The sequence below is a fragment of the Rhamphochromis sp. 'chilingali' genome, assembly GCF_963969265.1.
Source record: "Rhamphochromis sp. 'chilingali' genome assembly, chromosome: 17".
Taxonomy (NCBI): Eukaryota; Metazoa; Chordata; class Actinopteri; order Cichliformes; family Cichlidae; genus Rhamphochromis; species Rhamphochromis sp. 'chilingali'.
Genome location: NC_137944.1, coordinates 22,191,622 through 22,215,031, shown reverse-complemented (window position 1 = coordinate 22,215,031; position 23,410 = coordinate 22,191,622). Strand labels below are relative to the sequence as shown.

Sequence of the window (23,410 nt, the reverse complement as noted above, 5' to 3'; positions counted from 1 at the left end):
CAGATCCGAACAAGGTGAAGGGGAGATGAGATATGTGCTCTGACATTTTAGCTTCTAAGGTGTCCCCTTAAATGGCATTACAATTTAAAGAGACAACAGCATTTCATCCATCCATCCATCTGAGGGGTTGGAGCATCTGGAGCGTATCCCAGCTGTCATAGGGCAAGAGGCAGGGTAGAACTCGGACAGGTTGTCAGTTTGGGTCAGGGCTGTCACAGAGAGACAGGCAACCATTCACACTCATAGTCACACCTACAACCGGTTTAGAATTACCAATTAACTTAATGCCCATGAACCCAGCCATGGGCGGGCCACACGACAGCCTAGTGCTGGTCACAACCCTGGTACCTTGGTCAAGCACATGTTGCAGAGCTTATCCCAACATCGATCCTTAGAAGTAAATGTTTTCCACAACACCATGAAATGTCTTCAACACACTCTTTGCTCTACGTTATACCTCACTGATAGCAGTGAGCTAGCCAGTGATAAATTCTTTCTCCCACTGTCAACGCCACGTCCAGAAAGACAGAATCAACATTTTTTGTGAGTGGCTGCTCTTTATTGTGAGACCTTGCTGCTCTTTTCCTCCCTTTTTTGTGAATTAATAATTTTGGTCGTTGTAGTTTGATGTAGATCCTGAACTACAGTTTAAAAAACACATGAAACAGATATTTTTAAAAAACAGCAATTTTGCAGCTGAAGTACTTTGCAGATGTTGGCTTTCTATGTTTCATATGTAAATCATCTGGACTCTGCTCACCTATTTGCAGCAGCACAGGCGTCACCAGCGCTGTCTCCATGGCGTAGCAGAACTCCCGACCGAACATCACGGCTCCGTGCATCACCCATCGCTTTAAAGGAATCCCTTCGATCGATCCTTCGCTAGCAGATTCCTCTCCTCCTCGTCCTCCTTCTGCCGCTCCGCCTCCGCCTCCCAATCCATCCGTCTCGCCTCCTGCTCCTCCTTTCTCCTCATCCAAGCCTGATGCGGTGGAGTTTTTGCTGCTAACCCCACCCACCAGAGATCCGACCTGCATGGTGTCAGCCTCTGTGTTCTGGGGAGGCATGTTGGAGGGCATGCAAGCAACAGGAAAACAAGCGCACCCCTTCTAACAATACTACAGTACAAAAACAATACTACTCCTAATACTCCTCAATTCAAGTTACTTGTACTTTAAAACGAGTAGTGACTTTCTAGAAGTAACTTCATTACAATCTTTACAAGCTACAAAATGCAATCAGTGGTTGTAACTTGCTAGTTATACACTTGTTACATCTATTTCTTAAGTGTTCAAGAAGTGCTGAATAACTGTAATAGATGCTTCCCAGCCTGCGAGGTAATAAAATGTATGTTAAACTGGGTCCTACTAAAACTATAAAGGTTAAAGACACTAAATATTTGCAGATAAACTAATCTGCTATCCCCAGATGTATCACAGATCCAGAAAAAGAAGGAAAAAAATTAGCAATCAGCTGTCCTCTAAAGTTGTCCTCCAAAAACACTGCAAATTGAAATTCCCAACCTTTTTAATCCTTGTTTAAATTGGGAAGAAGGGAAAAAATCTAATAAAATCAGCTTTCTCAAGGCCTGTAGAGAATCTCAGAAAAATAAAGGAAGCAGTTGAATTTCATGGGAAGAGTAAGCGGTACATTCCAAGAGTGGCTTTGTGCACTTGCTTCTTTTGTGTGTGCACGTCAAGGTGTGAGAGAAACTGCTTGCAAAACAGCTTTATTTGGTATGAAAGTGTTTGTGTGTGTAGCTGTGTTTGTTGTGTGTGTGAGTGTGTGTGTGTGTGTGTGTGTGTGTGTGTGTGTGTGTGTGTGTGTGTGTGTGTGTGTGTGTATGTGTGTGTTGTGGGTGTTTATGGCTTTTTTGTCATCGAGGTTTGCGCCTCTTTTTTCTTACTGTCTATTACAAGCAGTAAAAATCCATATAGAAGACCATTCAGTGAGTTCCAGAGTCATTTTCTGTATGGAGGGCTGGATGGAGGGCTGGATGATGGAGTGGGTGGGGGCGATCAAAAGGTCGCGGGGGGAGGGGGTCGGAGGAGGAGGAGGGAATGCGGCGACGGTAGGCGGAGCTCCTCTGAAAATCCCCATCGAATGGCTGATCAATCTGGAAGAAAAATGGCAAGAGGAGAGAAAAACAGCAGTGAGCTACAGCTGCTTAAATCTTAAACATGTCCTACTGTTATCTCCTAATGAGCTCGGTAGGTGTGGGAAGGTGCGAGTGATGTGATTTTTCATGCATCAGCTGAGATTAGATGAGGGAGTGGTTTTATTCTTGAAGGTGATAACGATCAGCTGCAAAAACAACAACTGAGCTTGTATAAAAGAAACTACAGCCGTTTCTTTTTTCTCTTACATGATTTATCAGCAACTATAAAACACAGTGCAAACAGGCTTCTCATAAAATTTGGCACCGATGCATATGCAATCTACACTTATGGTCCATTTCATTAGATACACCTGTTCAACTGCTTGTTAATGCAAATATCTAATCAGCCAATCCCAGGGCAGCAACGAGGTGCATTTAGGCATATAAACATGATCAAAATGGTGTGCTAAAGTTCAAAATGAGCATCAGAATGGGGAAGAAAGGTGATTTAAGTGACTCTAAAAAAGGGGCATGGTTGTTGGTGCCAGACAGGCTGGTCTGAGTTTTTCACAAACTGCTGATCTGATGGGAGTTTCCCACACAACTACCTCTAGGGTTTACAGAGAAAGAGAGGAAATATCCAGTGAGCAGCAGTTGTTTGGGTGAAAATGCTTTGTTGAAGCCAGAAGTCAGATTGCTTTGAGCTGACAGGAAGGCAATAACTAAAAAAACCCAAAAACACTTGCACAAGGTATGAAGAAGAGTAGAAGATCAAACAAGGTGCAACTCCTGTCAGCTAAGAACAACTCCTGTCACCAAAATACTCAAATAACCTCTGGAGTGACCAGAAGGTCAATAAAGCACCTTCTGGGATGTGGCAGAACAGAAGATTCACATCATGGATGTGCAGCCGATAAATCTGCAGCAACTGTGTGATGCTATCAAGTCAATATGGACCAAAATCTCTGAGGAATGTTTCCACCAACTTGTTGATTCTGTGCCACAAAGAATTAAAGTAGCTCTGAAGATACTACCAAGGTGTAAATAACAATCTGGCCAGCGAGTATACGTAGCGAAATACTGGCACAAAAAAAAAAAAGTAATGACGAAAGATTTTAAAAACAAAAGAAAAATGGGAAATCAAAATCTTTTCGAAAACAAGTTCCTATTCAAAAGTCTTCATTATAAAGCCTGTGGATAAGCATCTCAAAATAAACCAGTGTTTCTGCTGCTTTTTACAATTAAAAGTTGTGAAAATACCAACAAAATAATCTTCCAATAACTCACCAATAATTCAAATCTGGACACATAAAACCAAAGTTATATACAAGGTCACAGCATAGAGAAAAGGTCTGTTTCTGTAACTTGGCTAACCAAGTCACACGTGTTTGAATTTGTAAGTGTGAGTTTTTGGGGGGTTTTTAAGTATCAGCATGCTTCTACCACAATTCAGGCAGACACATACGTATGTGTTCTCTCGTATGAAAAGAGTTCAGTCTTTGAAACTGGACGGGAAGGATGAAAGAATGCCATGTGTTTTATGAGCTAAAATGTTTTCAAGTTGAGCTACTGTCTCAAACAGAGGGCTTGTGTGTGTGGCGAGAAGAAACGACAGACATGCAGATGAAAAAAAACTATCTTTAAAAAGGAGAAGGAGAAAGAGGAGTACAAGAAGGGAAGGCCTTCAGCTAATAGCGCGCTTCACGGAGAGACAGAGAAACACAGTCTGCATGGAAGTTCAATACAATTTCCCACAGAGCCGAATTCCAAAGTGTGTGTTTTTGTGCGCAGTGGCCCACTGGATTAAAACCCATGGAGACCGCACGATTCATCACACCCAACACACACTAATGCTTGCCACGTGAACAGCACACATGCAAAATAACAGTGCTAAGACTCTTATCGAGCCTCTTAGCGAGAGATTGAGAAAGTAAATAAAATTAGAGTGAGGGAAGGAGAGCGGTGACGGGAGGAAGGGTGGAAGGAAGGAGGGTTTTTGACAGGTGGATGGTGGGAGGAACCAGCGATGGAGGGGAGAAGAGACAGATCAACAGAGTTTCTTTCTTTCCTCCACTCCTAGTGTACTCACATGTCCTCATTAAGATTCATGATGTCCCCGAGATGGTCCTGAATATTTTATCGCGCACAAACAGACAGGACCCTCATCACCTGACCTCACACACTGCAGCAGATTACATAACGGCCCCTCTTCTTTCCGGGCGTACATTTAAAATACAAATATGCCCCAAATGTTCTTGTGAATTATGTTTGGATTTGAGCACAACAACAGAAAGAACATCAGAATCTCCACGGTCAAGACAGAGGGAACGTGATGTGCTGAAAGTCTCCATGTTGAAACATGCCAACAACAACAACACCAACAAAATGTTCCAATCTGGTTGGCCACATATCTCCAAATACTTCATGTGTGATGGTGGACATAATTTATGGTTCCCAACAGGGTGGAGACGCTGCAATTCTGGTCATGGGAAGCAATGAGTTTTTTCCCCCCCCAAATGGTACGCACATCAATGTGAAGTTTAAAACTACATGAAGAAGAAAAACACAACCGATACAGTACCAACACGATTAAATACTTATCGTGAGGATGTCAATTGGTTTCTTCATCTATGACAGGCCTTCAGGGGCTACAGCCAACCACTAAATTCAGCTCTTAATTTACTGCTTAATAATAAACTATTGAGAATTTCCTAAAGCAATTTTTCTGCTAATCGTTTAATATATTAATAATCAGTTTTGACACCATCAGGGTCTCAAAATAAAAGAAATAATTTAAAAGGGGTGGAAAGTAGTGGTTAAAAACTATATTTCAATTAATAATGTTTTCTTGGTGATTGCAGCAGCCTTTACGAGTGAAGAAAATGAAGGGTATTCTTTTCAAATGAGCTACAGTCACTGACAGTACTGACACTAAAGGTATCAGCAGCAGGATTATAGCAGTGACACACAATAAGTCAAATGTAAGTACAAAAGTAGCCTAGATTGTAGTTTCCAGTGATTTTTAGGCAAAAATGTGACATAACTGCTTCAGTTTATTAATAACTAAAGTAACTAAACTTGCACAGTAAGTGAGTGCAACTAGCAAGTTCTCTAGCAATGGTCGGTTGAGTCGTTAGTTTACTTTTGTCTAAATGACCCGCTGCAAGAGCTTTGTGTTTTTAGCTTGGGTGGTGACGTTTGTTGTTCCCACCTTTTGCTGGAACAATGTATTAAGCTTTGTTGAAGGGTCATTGAAGCAGCTCTCTGATGTGCAGCTCTTGCCCTCAGACATGTCTGGGCTTGTCTCGTTGTGCACTCTAGGCGTGGAGACTATATGACTGGTATGGGCATGTGACACCTCTAAGTCAAGTTAAAAAAATTGCACTGGTATTATATAGCACAGCCTTAAATTTAAGGTCACGCAGCTTCGATTAGCAAATGTTTTGTCCGAAAGTATACAGCTGGAGTTTCTGTAACAGTCAAGATTTTAGGGAATAGCTTTAGTGAAAAATGACGGCAGCGCTGATGCATACAGTCATACACTACCACACAATGATTGAATAAATAGTACCTAATGCTCGCTGCCAATTTCAAGCTTTACAACTCTGCAATTTGATTTCAGTATTATAATGACATTTATATGTGAGGACTCAGGGCTGTGTGTCGGACAGGGTCGTCTGCAGTACGGGGGCCCCACAGGGAACGGTTCTGGCTCCGTTCCTCTTCACCATCTACACTGCAGACTTCTCCCACAATTCCACCCAGTGCTTCCTGCAGAAGTTCTCTGATGACTCTGCAATAGTCGGCCTCATCACTGATGGGGACGACAAGGAGTACAGAGGACTGACTCAAGACTTTGTGGACTGGTGCCAGCTGAACTACCTCCAGATCAACGCCAGTAAAACCAAGGAGCTGGTGGTAGACTTCCGCAGGCACAAGCATTCTCCACTGCAACCACTGAACATCCAGGGTATGGACATTGAGGCTGTGGACAGCTACAGGTACCTTGGTGTTCATCTGAACAACAGACTGGACTGGACTCATAACTCAGACGCCCTCTACAGGAAAGGGCAGAGCAGGTTGTACCTGCTGCGGAGACTCAGGTCGTTTGGGGTGGAGGGCCCACTCCTGAAGACCTTCTATGACTCTGTGGTGGCTTCTGCTATCTTTTATGGTGTGGTCTGCTGGGGCGGCAGCATCTCTGCTGGGGACAGGAAGAGACTGAACAGGGTGATCCGAAGGGCCAGCTCTGTTCTAGGATGCCCTCTGGACCCAGTGGAGGCGGTGAGTGACAGGAGAATGGCGGCTAAGCTGTCATCCCTGTTGGACAACGTCTCCCACCCCATGCAGCAGACTGTGACAGCACTGAGCAGCTCCTTCAGTGGGAGACTGCGGCACCCACGGTGTGGGACGGAGAGATTTCGCAGGTCTTTCCTCCCCACTGCTGTCAGACTCCACAACAAAGACTTTAACTGAACAAACACACACATCCACACATGTGCAATAACACTAAGTGCAATAATCCTTTCTGGCATCGTTGTATTTTTACTCAGTTGTATATAGCATTCGTATTCTATTTTTATCTTATTGTATATTTTTATTCTATTTTATTCTACTGTATATAGTATATTATTTTATTCTATTCTGTACAGCTGTGTACTGTATTTATTCTTATTGTATTCTAATTTTTGCGTCATAACTTTTGCACTGTCCACTTCCTGCTGTGACAAAACAAATTTCCCACGTGTGGGACTAATAAAGGTTATCTTATCTTATCTTATCTATAATGACATTTCTCTGCCTGGAAGTAAACCTATAAAGAAATGCATAAAACTAACTGAAGGTTGGACGTGCTTCATTTTTGTGATACTCAAAAATAACTCAAGTGACTGGGAGAGGACACCTGCTGAGCACAAACGGCCGCATTAACCAAAGAAATGCTAAACAGCGTGAGTTGTCAGGGTGAAAACTGCCATGAAACAGGAGCTGAATCAATTTGAATAATTTGGTAAACACAAGAAGCTTTTAATCCATCTCTTCTGACAGTGAAATCCCGAGTCTTAATAGCAAACCATCACCAACACCATGGTCCAAGTCTCTTCTTCAGATCCTTTTTAGGCCTAAATTAATTTTGTGTAGGTTGTAAATATGAGGATGGGTGCCTTTAAGGACAGTAGCTTGCAATCTCCTGCTCAGGCAGCACTATTCATCCTGCATTTGTAGTCCTCAAACACACACACACAGACAGCAATGCATGGTTTCTAATCATCAGTCCACACACATGCGGCACCAGCTTATATAGAACTGAAACTCAGCTTTCCAGGGAGCAACCGAGTGAAATGCAAGGAAAGACTCACTCACAGACTGAAACACAACTAAGACAAATGCTTGCAATGAACCTTTAAAAATCCTACTGAAGAAGATGAGAGGAAAATAAGAGCAGGAGGGAAGCAAAGGAGATGCCTGTGAAGTTCAAGGTCAGACAAATTAAGAGTCTGCCATGTCCCATGTCTCACAGAGCAACACACACACACACAGACACACAGGATTTCTGACTCTTCAGTGCACACACTAAACACGCATAACCCGAGTCTATTTTAGTGAGTGTTTATTCTTGCTCCATAGACCAGATTACCTGTGACACAAACGTGAAATCAGAGCGAGCGCTGTCTTTCTCACTTCATCCACCTTCTCCGTTCCCCTGATCCTCTTTCTTTTTCAGTGCTGACTCATGACTCGCTTCTGCAAAGCAAGTTGACTTTGCAGACATGAAAACCATGCAAGTCTTATCAGTTATGCAAAGCCGAGAACATCTAATTTGGGCGCAGGGGTGGAGCTGGAAAGCAAGCGGCAACAACAACAGTTGGAGCCAGCGGCTTCCCATAGCACACAACCCCAAACAAACAAATCCCGATTTGAACTTAACGTGACTAACTCACCGAAAATATTTCATGTTTCTTTTTTTCGTTGTTTTAACTGCTGTAAAGAGAAAATTGAGCTTACGTATATGTGATTGTTGGCTTCATTTTGTTTCAAAGGCGCAGTACTTAATTTCTTCCACAGCTCAGTGTTAGGTTTAGAACCAGTTTTAAACATTGTTCTCATGGAAAGCGAAACCAGCCTAGAAATTTTTTTAATGAGGAGCTGGCACAGTAAAAAACAACTACTTAGCACTCTGCAAGAACTGAAAACAACTAGATTCCAAATACTGTAAAATATGTTCAACTTTTGAGACAGCAACAAATATTTATTTTAATCTAGTCGGTCTTATTGTATTTCCAAATCACAAATTTAAGGATGATTGTACTCTGGCGATGGTGGGCTACCTGAAGCTGTATAATGTACAGTAGATATTTAACTTTACAGAAGCTGGGACACGAGCCAGGCGTAGCCTCAACAGCAAGCTAACCTTTAGTTAATGGTGGAGGCTACTCTGCTCAAAGGCAGCGGTCCTGCTATGATCCACAGTCCACATCATCACATATGTGTGTTAGCACAACGAACCTCTTTACAATCTCACTGTTTGTCTACGACAGTGTTGGTTGCCACCATGGATGCTGACAGAATAAGATATGATAAAGCATGAAACATATAATCCACGCTTCATTTACTTTAATTTCAGACTGCTGTAGTAAAATGAGAACAGTGTTTGATTTGTTTGATTACAGTGCAACATATTGCACCTGCCGCTCAGTCTGTTTGTCCCTCACATCCACCAACGCCTTTGAAAGTTGAGTGCAAACAACAATCTTGACTCGTAACCAAGACGTAACCACAGGTGTGAGATCAGGAAACATTTTCAAGGTATTCTTGGACAGTCAAAATAATTGATAACCTGTTTTATATGAAAAGTTATCCTTTTTTATATAAAACTTTAAATATTAGAAAGGTTTTACTGTTAATCAGACGCATTATGTGAGGGATAGGCGTTGGATTTCGGGATGTTATGATATATATTTTTCATCATTTTTCTGACAGACCAATTGAATTAATTATTATTAATTATGTGTGTTCTTTTCTCAAATCATCACTGTTTCACATATGTAAACATAAGTTGTGTTGCTGCAGAGCAGTGAAGCACGTGTGCACTCTGTAAACAATGCCACGCTGACCTATATAGAGGTACATATAGATTACAAGGACGCCAGGATCAAATTCACATTCTGCAGGGGCTGCAGATGCTTTTGTGCATTGAGTAAATAAAAATAAAGAGGCAGGCATTTTATTACTCCAAGATCAGTAGCCTAATATTGTGCATTATTATGATTAAGGATTTGTGATCCAAAGAAAGATAAAAAGGGCAGGGAATTGTGTAATCTAATTTCACAGACTGCTGTCAGTGTCATGACCCTTGTTGTACTCCTTCCTGTCTCCTTTCTTCTGTGTCTCTTGTTTTCCTGTCCTATTGCCTCTCTGTGTGTCACTTGTAGTTGTAGCACCATTCACATTTCCTGCAGTCAATTCGATCAGCATCTAAAACCGGTGGCTCATCAGCTCATCACCAGCCATACATCTACTCGACTCTCCAGTCGCTATCTGACAGACATCACAGGAGAGACACCATTATCACGTTTATTGTGTTTGTGAGTGAGTTAAACTCATTTCATTTCATTGTGCTTAGATTTCACCCCCACCTCTCCGCCTGCTCTCAAGCTTCAGCTCCTCAAGCTCACCGGCAGCAGCTCCTTTCTCCCTGCCTGCCCACTCTAGCTGTCTGCCAAGCCAGCTCACCCGGTCTCTGCCATCAGTCTGCCTGCACACTGTGCCAGCCACGCTTCACCTCTCTTCATCACAGCCTGCCTGTTTAATCTCCAAAAAAAAAACCCCATTACATCTACAGCCCTTACACCTTGACTACATTCGGAATAAAGTCTCCCTCTGAGTCACGGTCAACTTGTGTCCATGTGGTGTGAATGCTTTTGAGTCCAGAAATTTTAACTGTAGCTAGTCAGCTAGCCGTGATTTATAGCAAACACACTGTGGACGAGTGGACGGCTGGCAACTTCACTCTTTCTTTGTTTTGTTTTGTTACAGTTAACACTTGGAAGCTTTTATTGCACTTCTTCTTAGAGCAATCTAGCAAGATGTAGTCAACTGGGTCAATTTTAAGCTAATTTTAAATACTGCTTAACGCTAAAGTCACGCAAGAGAATCAAAATTATTGTTGCAATCATGTGCCATGACCCTTTAATCTTCTTGCTTTTGAAGGCGGGGACCATGTCGTCAACCACTTGCAGTCATACTGCTATCAGTCTGCAACTGAATCCGGCGAACTTGCAATTTTTTGTATTATACTGCAATTAACTGTAATAAATCTGCATAAAACTGCAAACCTGTTTGGGATTCCACATAATTTGAAAGAAATTCCTCCACAAATGTTATACAGTTTATGCAGGACAAAGATTCGACTGCAAAATGACAGAGATACTCAGCAACCTTCCTTTTATATAGGAATATAACCTGAATAAAGCTATTGGGAAACCAGTTGACTTGCGGTCTCTATTATAAAGAGAAGGTTGAGCTCACAGACTGACTCAGATTGCCAACAAAATGCAATCAAGCTGTCTATATTTATAAATGTGACCGCAATTATTTGCAAACCTTCGCCAAAATGACAAAGAGTGACTGGACTGCAACTGTTTGGAGACAGGTTTCCTCCAACCAGGTGACCTGTGCACTTGCCTTGTGATAGGAAACAGTCACACAGAGGTTGAGGGTGTTGCACTCTCAATCTCTGGGATACCAGTTTGTCACCGCAGATACATGAAAGCGGTCAGTAAATGACAGATTTTTCACAAATTGCAGGGAGGTCGTTTTCCTATTTGTACTCTACTGTGACTGAGTTTAAAAAAAAAAAAACTGATTCACAGTCTCTTACTCACACTGAGGATGACAGCTTATCGCTTATTAAATACTGATACTGGTTGTGTACTCAGTTATTGGCTGATATCCAAAGCCGAGACATGTGTATCAGCAGCAGGAGTCATGGATATTTTAGTATATTTATACATTAGCCTTTTAATTTTTTTCTGTACTAAATAGCTTCGATATTCCTAATACCGCACATACTTATTATGCTATGCTTATTATGACTGCTATGTAAACTAGGAAATTCTCAGGGCCTTTAACTGGGTAAGAGAGTTGGCTCAAGTCAAATGTTTCCAACACTGAAGAAAGTCTCAGAAGAAAAAAACCTTTGTTGGTTGGCACAGCATGTGGCTTTAAAAATGTGTGCGCGTCTGCGTTTGCGTGCACTTGTGTGGGAGAGTGATAAAATGAAATACAAATATGTCGCTGGCAGATGTTTAGTGTTCTGTTTCAGAAGAGTTATCTTCTGTTGTTGTCTACATTTCAGTTATCTACACCCTAAAAGCGGCATGTAAACACGCAGGATGCTGCGCAAACCTTTGCATGTGCAAAAAGACTTGAACAGCCTTTTTCTGTAGATGATTTTCCCATGAAAAACAACCACTGGCCAGTTTTTGGGGAGCAGATGGCAGGGGTAAGAGAGCAAGAGAAACAGAGCGTGGTTGGGAGGTAGACGGAAGCTGGCTGTTAGTGTTATGGTGCAGCAGTGCTGCAGTGCAGGGAGTACAGGGGGGCACATGTGTATCAACGTGCTGTAGCCTCAATGACAAATCTCCTACTCATTACACAGCGCTTAGATCACTATACCGGGTGGCATGAATATGACATAATATAAGTGCTGTTCACTTACATACACTCTAACACACACGCATATTAAAACACTTAGAAGAGCCTCCCACCGACTTGGTTTTATCCCTGTGGTGTCCAAGCAGCTCTAAATTAATCCCCAGTCCCAGCCTCACCTGAAACTCCCAGCTGCCTTCTCTCAAAATAGACGCCAAATGTCTCTGCTTGCTTTAACCATCGCCATGAAATGACGAGACACCACAAAAATTGTTTTACTGCGAGTTCAGCCAAGGTTAACCTTCTAGTCACTGACAGGCTGACTAGTGACGTCAGAAAAGTCTCCCCACCACAAAACAAAATGGACTAAATCAGGGAATTTGAAAACGAGACACCACACATTGCATTCTTGCCTAAAACATCATTTCCTTTTGTGTGTTATTATATGATGTCTGCGCATATTATGCATCTGAGTAGCTCAAACAACTAGAATAAAATTATTCCACCCACTTGCATAAGGCAGGAGGTGTGTTCATTTGGTGTGGGAAATGATATATTAGATCTATTTACATAACTCTGGCAAAACTAATATACTAACATTAACCCAAATTCACTTGAGAGCATAATTAGGAGCAGCTGAGTCTGAGAGACGATTAATCTGAGCCTCCTTGTTTTCAGTCAGAGAGCAGAACTACAGACGTGTCAACAAACCTGCGGCACAACAACCACACAGCTCGCAGTGACATCTAAATAAAAATTAAATTTGCCCAATTCAATTAATTATAAAAGAGTTACACTGGTTATATCTGGTTTTATGGGTTGAAAATTTTCAATCATTTCTTTATATTTTGTTTCCAAGGAGCCAGACTGTCTCGCCATTTAGTCTTTAAAGTCTTTCAAGTTGTCTTAGTCAATAGTAGTCAATAGCTGTTCAGGCTCTCTGAGGCTCTTTTGATGTTTTTGCTAGGACACTGACTGCTCTTCCATCCATTTTCAGCTAGGTTCTTGGGTTAGACGTAGAGTTCATGGTTTCAATAAACTGCTGCACCATTTCTAATTTTCCTATCAAAATACATAGGAATGAGCTCAAGGCTCATTTGTGAGTACTTCAAGGCTTTTGCACACTACCGCATGTTGTGGCTACAACACAGCTAACAATTTAGCAGTAATCTCATTATTCCCATTATTCCAACAGATTAGCCACAACAAAGAGAGAAAACAGACGTACAGAGAGGTACACTGATAACGATGGCTTAGCTGAACAGACATCAACAAGTTCTTTCATCAGTGGCTGTTGTGTTCTTGTCCGTTTGACGAGCAAACCAGTCTGCTCACGTCACGACACATGCAAGGTCTCCTCTGGTGGTGCTGCCTTGACTCAACAGTGGCCCTGTTTTTACACCCAGTCACAGCATCAACACTGCATGCTAAATATTATGAGTAGTAGTAAATTTATTGGATCCTGAAGAAGCATCCATACATGTTGAGTGTGGCATCTGTATGAATTAGCACGACTGGTGCGTCATCTGGTGACGACAAGGACGTCGTGCCTGTGTCGCTGAGCTGCCAGTATCTCTGAGCAAATATCTGAGCGACAAACAAGTGCATATTTATATAAGAAATTACACATTGATTTGTATTCATTTCTAATTAGGGTCTGTGTCAAAGCTAGGATTGTGTCACAGGACTGGAATATTTCACATACGGTTCATTATTTAAGCTCACACTTATTTTAGATTGAACTTTGGAGAAAGGATCGTGATCATCTCTTTAGAATTAAAGAAGAAATACAGGCAATGTTAGCGTTAGCAAATAAAACAGGAGAGGAAAGGAGAGATGAGACCTTGACTGTATGTTGTGTCAGCTTGCTTAGCAGCCTGTAATAGCCTGGTCATCTTAATGTTTATTTTTAGCCCTCTTAGCTAACAGGCTGGCTAGTTAGCACTCTGTCTGGCCCACCATACGAACTGCAGCCAATTCAAACACAACACAGCTAGCAAGCTTACCTTACACTTCAAAAATCAAAATAAACGACATCGCTGGCCTTAAGTTTTCCAGGTTTGAGGCTAAAGTAAAGACAGCAAGCTAGACTTGTGCTGAAATGTTACACAGCCTCTCTTCAGCTTTTTAAGAACACCACTCTATTTCACATTTGTAATAAATTATTATTATATGGTTAAACAGGCTGAACACCGAGGCCACGCACGTGCCTGCACACTGTTGTTTTAATCTGCAAGGCCTGGTGATCTGAGCCTGTCTAGACACTGGATGTCAGCGTTGTGTCTACAGTGTGGTTAATTTCTAATCATTATTAGGATAATCTGCTGACCCAGAAATTAACAGGCCAACAAATGACCATCAAAGGCCTCTGATGTTAAAGCGGCCCTGCACATCTGAATAGGTGAAGCTGGTTACGGTGAGGTTTTGACAAGCTGCTGACAGCAGATCTGACCTACTTCTGCCCCAGAGTCAGAGTACTCGTGTGTCACCCAGACCCGATACATACCCACACACACACACACACACCACTGTAGCTCAACCACCTCAAGCCCTGCACACTACAGTACCCCCCCACTATCCAACATTGTATTACTGTAACCCCCACATGCATGGCCCAAAGGGGCTGCCCACTTTTAAAGAGACCGTGTGCATGTATGTGTTTTGGAGTGTGCATCTTCCCACAAACACCCCCACTGAGGTTTCTAACCACAAGGGAGCTGCAAGCTAGACAAGGCAGAAAAACCCCCACCAAAAAAAAACAAAAAACAGAGGAGGTGATATCAATCTACTTTCTCTATCTCTCGTTAGTGCATTTCTTCTTTCCAGCCTCCAGTGTGGCCAAGCACTGCCTGTCTCAGTACACTTTTGCCTCTCACTGACATTTGAATAAAAACATAACCCTAAAGCTGCCTCTGAGTGAGTGCAAACCTCGGTAAGAACGCACACACCACCCCTAAGTTCACCACATGAGGCTGCTGAAAGCAGTTAAACACTGGTGTGTTTGTTTTTGTCTTGTAACCAACATTATTGTTTCACATCAGCACGTATGACAGCAAGTCATAAGAATGACAAGTGCCTGCCCTGACCAGTTCAGGACTGCACTAAACCTCCAGACGACAAGTTCTGACGCCGCCTACACTTCTGATGGAATATCACACACACACACACACACACAAACACACACACATGCTTAAAGCTGATAAAGGCAAATGAATATGAACAACGCTCAACTGCTGCAACACACAACTTTACAGTAGTTGTTAACAGACAAGTTGATTGCGATTATGCAAAAGTATAAATGTAATTAAACCTAATGAAACATGCTACTAGAGCAGTAACGTTGTAAAAACTTGTTAGTGAGGATTTATCCAGTGTGGTACTGCTGTCTTATTTCTGGGGGGAAAAACAAATAAACAAAGCAAATATAGGTCAATGGAAGTAAGTCAAGGTAGGTTTTGTTTTCTTGCTTTGCTTCTCTGCTCATTTGTTGTTGTTGTTGTTCCGTCTCACTAAACCTGCTAGCCTTAACATTCGGCAATGAAATGTGACACCAGCAAAAAACTATGTTGTGTTTACTTTAGAAAGCATACAATAGTTACCAGTGCTGGGAGTTTACGCCATCAAACAAAGAGAGGTGCAGTACAAATAACGAATGAAAGGGAAACGACAAGAATAAAAGATTCTGTACGACTTTTATCACCGTGACACAGTCAATATTTGTAAACTAATCCCAAGCATGCAAGTACCTTCAAATGTTTTTATAGGACTGCCGTGGAGATGATTCACAATTTAACAATTATATTACGGTCATGCTTTCATGTGATCCGTGTGAAACTTTAAGAAAGAGAGCGAGACTCCTGCGATGTGGCAGCAAACCAAAAGCTAGGGTACCAGGATTATCAGCATCTATATAGCTTCTGTGTAGCAGCTGAGCTCAAAACAAACAGCAACGTCGTTGTTTATGAACAGACATTTTTGACAACCGACTATATATACGGTGATATAATGAAGATAAGCAGAATAACAAGACAAATGAACAGACATGTCTGTGTATTAATACATGAGCAAAGTAAAAAAGGCCTCAGGCCTGGCAAAAACCACCGGCAGGGCAGGTTTTTGCTAGTCAGTCAAACCATAAAAGTGAACCCAACCCAATTCTAATTTACTGTAGAGTACATAAGACATACAAGTACTGACAATTTTCTGTTTTAAAATGAGTCTGGATGTGCAATGGATCGTCTAACTTTTTGCCTCCTTTTTTATTTAGGCACACTGATGTAAAAAAACAAGTAAATAAAGAAGTGATTGAGTGAGTGTGTTTCAAATGGCAGATTTAAATTGTTTCATTATGCAAACTGTATTCAAAAGGACTAACCACCTGCCATCCTACACTGACAGCCTCGCGCTCATGACAACAACAAACTACATCATGCTGCAACCAATCTGTGGTGAATTACAAATGATTTGGGATCTAATGCGTCTAACAGCAACAGCATCCAAACCTGAGATCATTAGCAGCAAATGAGAAAGGATGCAAAGATCTGCTATATTAACTCCTTACTTAGTTCCAGTATTATTATTCTTTTCATCTGCAGCACTGACAACATAATGCTCTGATCAAACTTAGTGACTCACAGTCAAAAAAAGGCAAATAACTTTCAAATTAGAACATTTTCACAAACATCTTTACAGACACGGATATCAAATGACGAAGTGCAAGCACGCAGACTTGATTCAACCATCTGGACCGTTTCATCCACGTGTGCTAAAAAACTACGAGGGATGATGTGTGATCAGAGCACCGCACCTTTAGTTAAACCCGTGACCCTTTGTGTAATCTCTCAGGTATAAAAAGGTTTAAAAGGACCCCAGATTGAACACTTCTTCTTGTGTTGCAGGAAAATTAGCTCAAAAGTGCCCAAGTGTTTGCGTGCAACCATTAGTTTGAGTGCAGTATTACTAACAGCGTTAATGACATTACTGGCACGCAGCCAGTTATCCTCTCTCCTCACCGACCCAGGATACCCGACCGGTCTGTATGAATATTCAGTGACCCTATGAGCACCTTTGAAAAGTGAAAGCTATTCACTGGGTCCTTCTTAAATATGAACATCTGTAGATTTTGAATTTTGAACAAGATATTAAAGAATCTGAGATACAGTGGCAGATATATCAATTATTCCTACCTGGTTATTTTCTCTGTAATTAGGATTTTATTTTATTTTATTGTATTCGTCTTACATCAAGTGACACATCTAAGAGTTTTTATAAGCTACAAAAGAGGGGAGGGAGAAGAGAAGAAGAGGACACCTGCTGCTACTGTGACTCAAATGCAGATGTAGAGTTTGTGCGTTTCAATTCTGTTGCAATAAATTTGGTAGAGTTGCAGTTGTACGTCTTCAGGAATGGCTCATTTTATTCTTTTTGGTCTTTAGAGTTTAGCAGATGTTACTGACTGAACCTGAGGCTGTTTCCTTCAAGAGGAAAAGTTAAAAAAAAAAAAAAAAAAAGCTAAGGGATTGAGAGTGTAACTGTTGTGCTGCCTTCTCTTAGTCCCAGATGGCAATTATCCTGTTTGATAAAACATACTCCAAGAGTTAACTGCAAATGCTAGTGAGGATGAGGTGTGTGCTTCATCCACGAAGCTCTAAAGGCAGCCAAGATTTACAACCCAAAAGAAGTCCGATGTGCTGCCAGTCATTCCTGGCATCCACTCAGCTTTTTGCTAATTTAATTGGAAAGTTGAGCCTCTTTTAGCTCTCAGACATTTTCTACTCAGGATGAGTCAGTAAAGATGAGGACAGAGATTAGAAAAAAAACGACACAAAGATAAGAGACAAATGACTTCAGAAAGACTTTGGACAGGGAAACTTTAAATACGCCTTGAGTGCAGATTTTTCATTGAAGAGCAGAGCGCACTGACGCGGTGTTAAAGTTAACCCTGGGCAGCTGAGCCCGAAAAGCTCTCAATGTGCTGAAGCCAAGTATGTTCAGACTTTGGCCTGCCCCAGAGGAAAACGAAAATCTGATCTTTCCCATAACTTTCTGTACTTTCTGCAGTTAAACCTAAAAATTGGCTACTAAATTTCACCAGCTTCATCACTTAAAGGCTTAAAATAATCTGAATAAGAATCCAGCCAAGATAATCCAAATCTCCAGGATTTGGTTCATGTGGTGCTGGTTTTGCAGATCTGGATGCTTTTAAACCACATTTGGTGTCTGCCAGGTTTTCGACTGGCCTCTCCTGCTTTGTGGTCACATGATCATATGAACATCTTGTATGGACCACCTTATAAGTGGTTGTGACTCCGGAGGTAGCAAGTTGATCAGAAGGTCAGAGGTCTACTCCCTGCCTCCCCTAGTTTGCACTCATGCAGTGTGTGTGAATGTTAGGTAAAGCTCTTAGGGACAGAAAAAGGTGCTCGTGTGATTGCATGAATGAGAGTTGTAGTTAGACGTATGCGTAGGTTCACAGTCATCCAGATCGTGGTGCTCTTGAGTTCCTGAAAAAGAAGCCGAAAGGACTTCTTTAAGTTTATGAAGACATTTCAACTCTAATCCCGGATGCTTTTTTTGATGACCACGATGACGGCCAAAACACCTTGACCTTAAACTTGCCGAGGCTTTAACCTCGTCTGCTTTTGTATGAACAACAAGGAAACTTGTAAAGCATCACCTCACACCTAACTTTCCCATGACTCTACTTAATGAGTTCAAAGCGCCACAAGCAGGTTGTATAACTGGAACGTCTGCTCGAGTTTAAGACGTGTCAAAATAAATACAAACAAAGACTGAAGACGCAAATGACAGAGTGAAGAGAAAAGAAACGAGTCTGAAAAAAGAAAAAAATGCATACAAGACAGAGTAGAGGAGGAGCAAGCAAAGTGGAAGTGCAGAGGACACCAAGTCCTTAGAAGACGTTTTGTACTACTGGCAATATCTTCCCACACACACAGGTACAGAGTGTACCTAAACCTAACCCTAACCCTATGTGTCTGTGAAGGTTCTCAGTCATCCAGGTCATCGTAGTCAAAGGAGTTACCTATAGAGTTACCCATAGGTAACTCTATGGGTTACCTATGGGTTAGGGGTGTGTCCTCCAACTCAAAACCGGGGCTAAATACAGTATTGACTTTGATAACAGTCCTCCAAGTTTAGAAAATCAACCAGCCATGCATTACAGATACTCTCCACACACAAAAACGTGCCGGGCTGCAGATTCCCCTCAACACACATCTGTGAGGTCACCAGCAAATCAAACCATTATATCTTCTTCATTACAGGGGCCCACCTGAACTCTGAAGAAAACATAGTTCACTGAGGATAAAGTGACTCTAAACAATGCAGTGGCATTTATACATGCACAGCATCTTAGAAAGACTTGTTATAGACGAGAGGGGAGGCGAGGCTGTTGATGGCTCGGATGCAAGCGAGATGATGAACAAATACACATAAACACACGCATTTGCCCTGTGATCGTAAGTGGAAAAACATATTAGCTCACTCCTTTCTTTCCCCCGCTCCCCTCTCATGTTTGTGTATGAAAACCTCTCACCAGTAGGAAATGGGTTATCTACACACAGGATCAGGACTCGGGATAGTGAGCCAGATCTGCTGTTTGTGTGTGAGTGTGAGTGAAATGCAAGGAGGATGAGTGAGATTCAGGCAGCCAGTATTACTTCAAGCTAAATCATCTGGTGGTCTTGGAGCAAAAAGAAGAGCTGCAGTTCATTTATACTTATTTTTAAACCACTAGGTCACTGACACGACTGTTGCAGAAATAATTTCATTGCTTTAAAATGATGCATGACAGCACTGTAAACCCCTGTCTGTACTCAGTAATCAAACACCTTTGGAACACACTCCTTTGCTTTTAAAGAAGGGTTGTAGGCTGTTCCTTGTCTTCTCCCTGAGCCATTCAATCTGTTTCCATCTGTGCAGCAAGATATTTCGCACATACAGAAAACACGGGTATCCATTCTGAAGTTCAACCTCATAAAAAACATACTTACCTAAATGTCATCCTATTTCTATTTAATGCTATGCAGATTTAACCCTTCCAAATTCTTTCAGCCCTTAATTCCGTTGTAGCTCTGTTTGTTTGCCTTAAAGATTTTGTTTTGATATGTTGGTTTTATGGGAAACTGAGAGTTCAGGTTGAGCTGCGATCTCTCTGAAGGAGGAGAGCTTCTTGTTTTCTGCTCACATCAGAACTCGTGCTATGAAAACTAGTAAAACAACAGATCTGGAGTCACAGTGAGGGTGCGTTTAACCTTTCGACATCAGCCTCGGGACATCGGTTTGAAAAACAACACACACAGGTATGTCGGGGCTTTTTTTGTTTGTTTTTTTGGAAAGGGTAGTATCTGAGCCAGCTTAAAACACCGAAATAAACCATTCCAAACATGAATGCCATCTATTTATTGCAGACACTAGTGTTAACTAATAGTAGCATACTAAAACTATAGTCCTATTAGCATGTGCAGACAGTGTTCTGTTCACGAGCGGTGGGCCAAGCAGATCGGTGCAACATCTACAGTAATGCGGAAGAAGTAGCTGAACGGGAAAGCCTACTGGTCGATCTACATTCCTGTCCTCACCTGTAGTCAACAATAAAAATATAAGAGTTGTCTGGGGCCTCACCCAGACAGAGCTTAGTCATTTGGTAGGGGTTCCGCCTCGTCACAAAGGAATCGACTGACATGGTTCAAGCATGCCTTACCATCCTCCCCCAGGGCCAGAGGAGGTGGTACCTCAGCAGGGGAAGGTCTGAGCAGGTCTGGTCAAGGACAATCTCTGCAGTTATCAGAAATTACTAGAGGTCCACATAAACAGCAGTCCCAGGAAGACAGAACTATCATGGATGTTTTGTTTATGGAAATACCCACCAACTCTACATGCAAATATCAAACATCTGCATGAAGGTAGTTACTATATCTTCCTATGTGAAGGTACAGAGGGAGGTGTTGACAGTGTTTGCTTAAGATCTGAGAAAATGTATCTTTATGTGCATTTGGGGAGTGTGTTCATGTGACTATCTGCACATGACCACTTGGGTCTGGCTACATTTGTGAGGGGTAATAACCTGACACAGCAGCAGTTGATAGTCAGCAAACATTTCTTCAAGAGGAAGTCGGTAGCTTTCACTTCAGCTAAACAATCTAGTCTTTAGCACACAAACTGAAACCTAAACCACATCGAAACCAGGAGCCTGACATAGTTTTTTTGAGGAAGTAACAAACATCACATGAGCGTGCGTCTGTGTGTGCACTGTCAGGTCAAGCCAAACCAAAACCAAGATCGCGTCACTCGGAGTGAACCTCCGATTCGGCACAACAGAAACATATTAAACTTAAAACAACATCTGTTGGCCATTTACGACTCTTTCTTCAAGTCTTTTATATTTTTGCGTGGACCAAACACCAAAGTGAAACACACGAGATGATCTTTAAAATGCTTTTCGTGTACATGTGTACGCAAGACTCACCAAAAGGCCTTGAAAGCTTCATAAATGTCGTTGAGACGTTGTAGTTTGGTCCAAGCTGCAATCTTAAGCCCTGCAGTCGTACCTAAGCATGCAACATTGAAAAAGAAACAAATTAATACAGATTACAGTCATCTCAGGTCAATGACACTTAACTCATGGATTATTACGGTATAACTAACATTACAAGTAATGCTTTTATCAAGGCCATTATTTCTGCATTAATCCATTTGTTGTGCTCTCTAAGGATCTAAGACCAAGACACATCCACATAAACTGCCAGTAAACACAAAAATGAGAAAGAGATACTTTAACACTTGAACCCTATGCAGTCAGGTAGGAAACCACAGCTGATGTGTTCAACAAACACACCTACAACCAGTGACGATGAATCAGTGGTTACAGTGCAGGACACTTCTCATCCATTACACTAATTTTTCCCCGGCAAGAGCGAAACACAACAGCTCAGGGTCACGGATGGGCTGAATTCTATCCCAGCTGTCACGGGGGGTGGGGGTTACACCCCGGACAGGTCACCGATCTATAGCAGATTCACATTCACGGCCAATTTAGAATCGCCAATTAACTTAACTAAGATTAATGCCTCTGGGGTGATCATCCACACTACGGCCGGCCGCTGGACTCGAACCCACGACCACTACCTCGCAGATTTCTCTCTCTGTAAACCAAATATACCGGTAGATGCTTGGTTTCAGTCACCAGTGTGTTATACACTACAATAAACTACTCCTTCCTGGTAAATTTTACACTCACACACTCACACTCTCACACACACACACACACACACACACACACACACACACACACACACACACACACACACACACACACACACACACACACACACAGCAGTGATGGAGGAAATGAAAATTATTCTAATGCCAGTATTCTCAACATGTAAACTGTAAACAACCACCGCTGAGCCTCTTCTGCTTCATCTACTTTAAATTTAAACACCACCCACTTGCACCATTTTGTTTTACACTTTATAATAAGAGAAGCCTAATTTTTATCCTGACCTGTACCCTGCAGATTGCAACCCCCCTCTAGCCTCTCTCCTGTTTTTGAAACAGGCCTGCAGAAAACTACAGTAAATGCCTCCTCCTCCTCCTCCTCCTGCTCCTGTCTCTGCAGCAGCAACCTGAGATGCTTTGCATTCCGCCTGGCGGAGCCGACCAGCAGCGGCTATAAAATGTTAAAAATCCGTCCCGACTCGTCTCTGCTGCTTCCCCCGGGCATCGCGCTCACCTCGCCGTGTCGTGTCAGCCGTTGGCTCCGTGTTTTCGTCCGCTATGTGGTCGGACAGTTCTCGGCTCTGCAGCAGCTTTTGTTGCATAGGTTGTCTACTGCTCCCGCAACTACAGCCAGGGCTTTAAATACGCTTTTAAAGCAGTATCTGTCGGAAGAGGAGACGTAGCGCTAGCTTCCGCCGACGTCACGGCTCATTTGCATAAAGAGGCGGAGTCTTGGTGTTGGTATACAAAGAAGCAGAGAAACTGAACTCTTAAAGGGAAATGCCGTTAAAAATAGTGCAGTTCTCGCTAAAAACAGAGGTATCAATGCTTTATTTTGCTTTATTTTTTACATGTACAGTTTTAGTTAGCTTTTCCTGTCTTTTCATAACTAGTTTAAGTTTCTCGTTACACCGTCTATTATTTCTAATGTTTTATACACCAAGGTACCATATACAACCTCAAAAGAACAACAACACATGGTATTTTGCACGTTCATTATTTATTTAATGAAAAGCTAAGCGAAAATGTAGAAGCAGTTTGCATGAAATTGAGTGCACGCCATAATTCAGTAGATCGTAATACTGCCTTCTGCAGCAATAACTTGACGTAAATGGCATGTATTTGTATAGCGCTTTACTTAGTCTGTATGGACCCTAAAGCGCTTTACACTACATTCAGTCATCCACTCATTCACACACACTGGTGATGGCAAGCTACATTGTAGCCACAGCTGCCCTGGGGCTCACTGACAGAGGCGAGGCTGCCAGACACTGGCGCCACCGGGCCCTCTGACCACCACCAGTAGGCAACAGGTGAACTGTCTTGCCCAAGGACATAACGACCAAGACTGTCAGAACCGGGGATCAAACCGGCAACCTTCCAATTACAAGACGAACCGCCAACTCTTGAGCCACGATCGGC

General features: G+C 42.1%; 1 protein-coding gene across 1 annotated transcript in view; it reads right to left on the bottom strand.

Annotated features, from left to right (window-relative positions):
* The window catches only part of slc45a4a (solute carrier family 45 member 4a), a 54,827-nt gene extending 32,149 nt beyond the window's left edge, over positions 1 to 22,678 (bottom strand). Inside the window, exons 1-3 of the mRNA XM_080862823.1 lie at positions 22,503 to 22,678; positions 21,237 to 21,318; positions 761 to 2,116 (exon numbers count right to left, since the gene is read on the bottom strand). Of these exons, the coding sequence (XP_080718949.1) occupies positions 761 to 1,079 (319 nt within the window). The 5' untranslated portion in view covers positions 1,080 to 2,116; positions 21,237 to 21,318; positions 22,503 to 22,678. The remainder of the gene's footprint in view (positions 1 to 760; positions 2,117 to 21,236; positions 21,319 to 22,502) is intronic.
* Between the last annotated feature and the right edge of the window lie 732 nt (positions 22,679 to 23,410).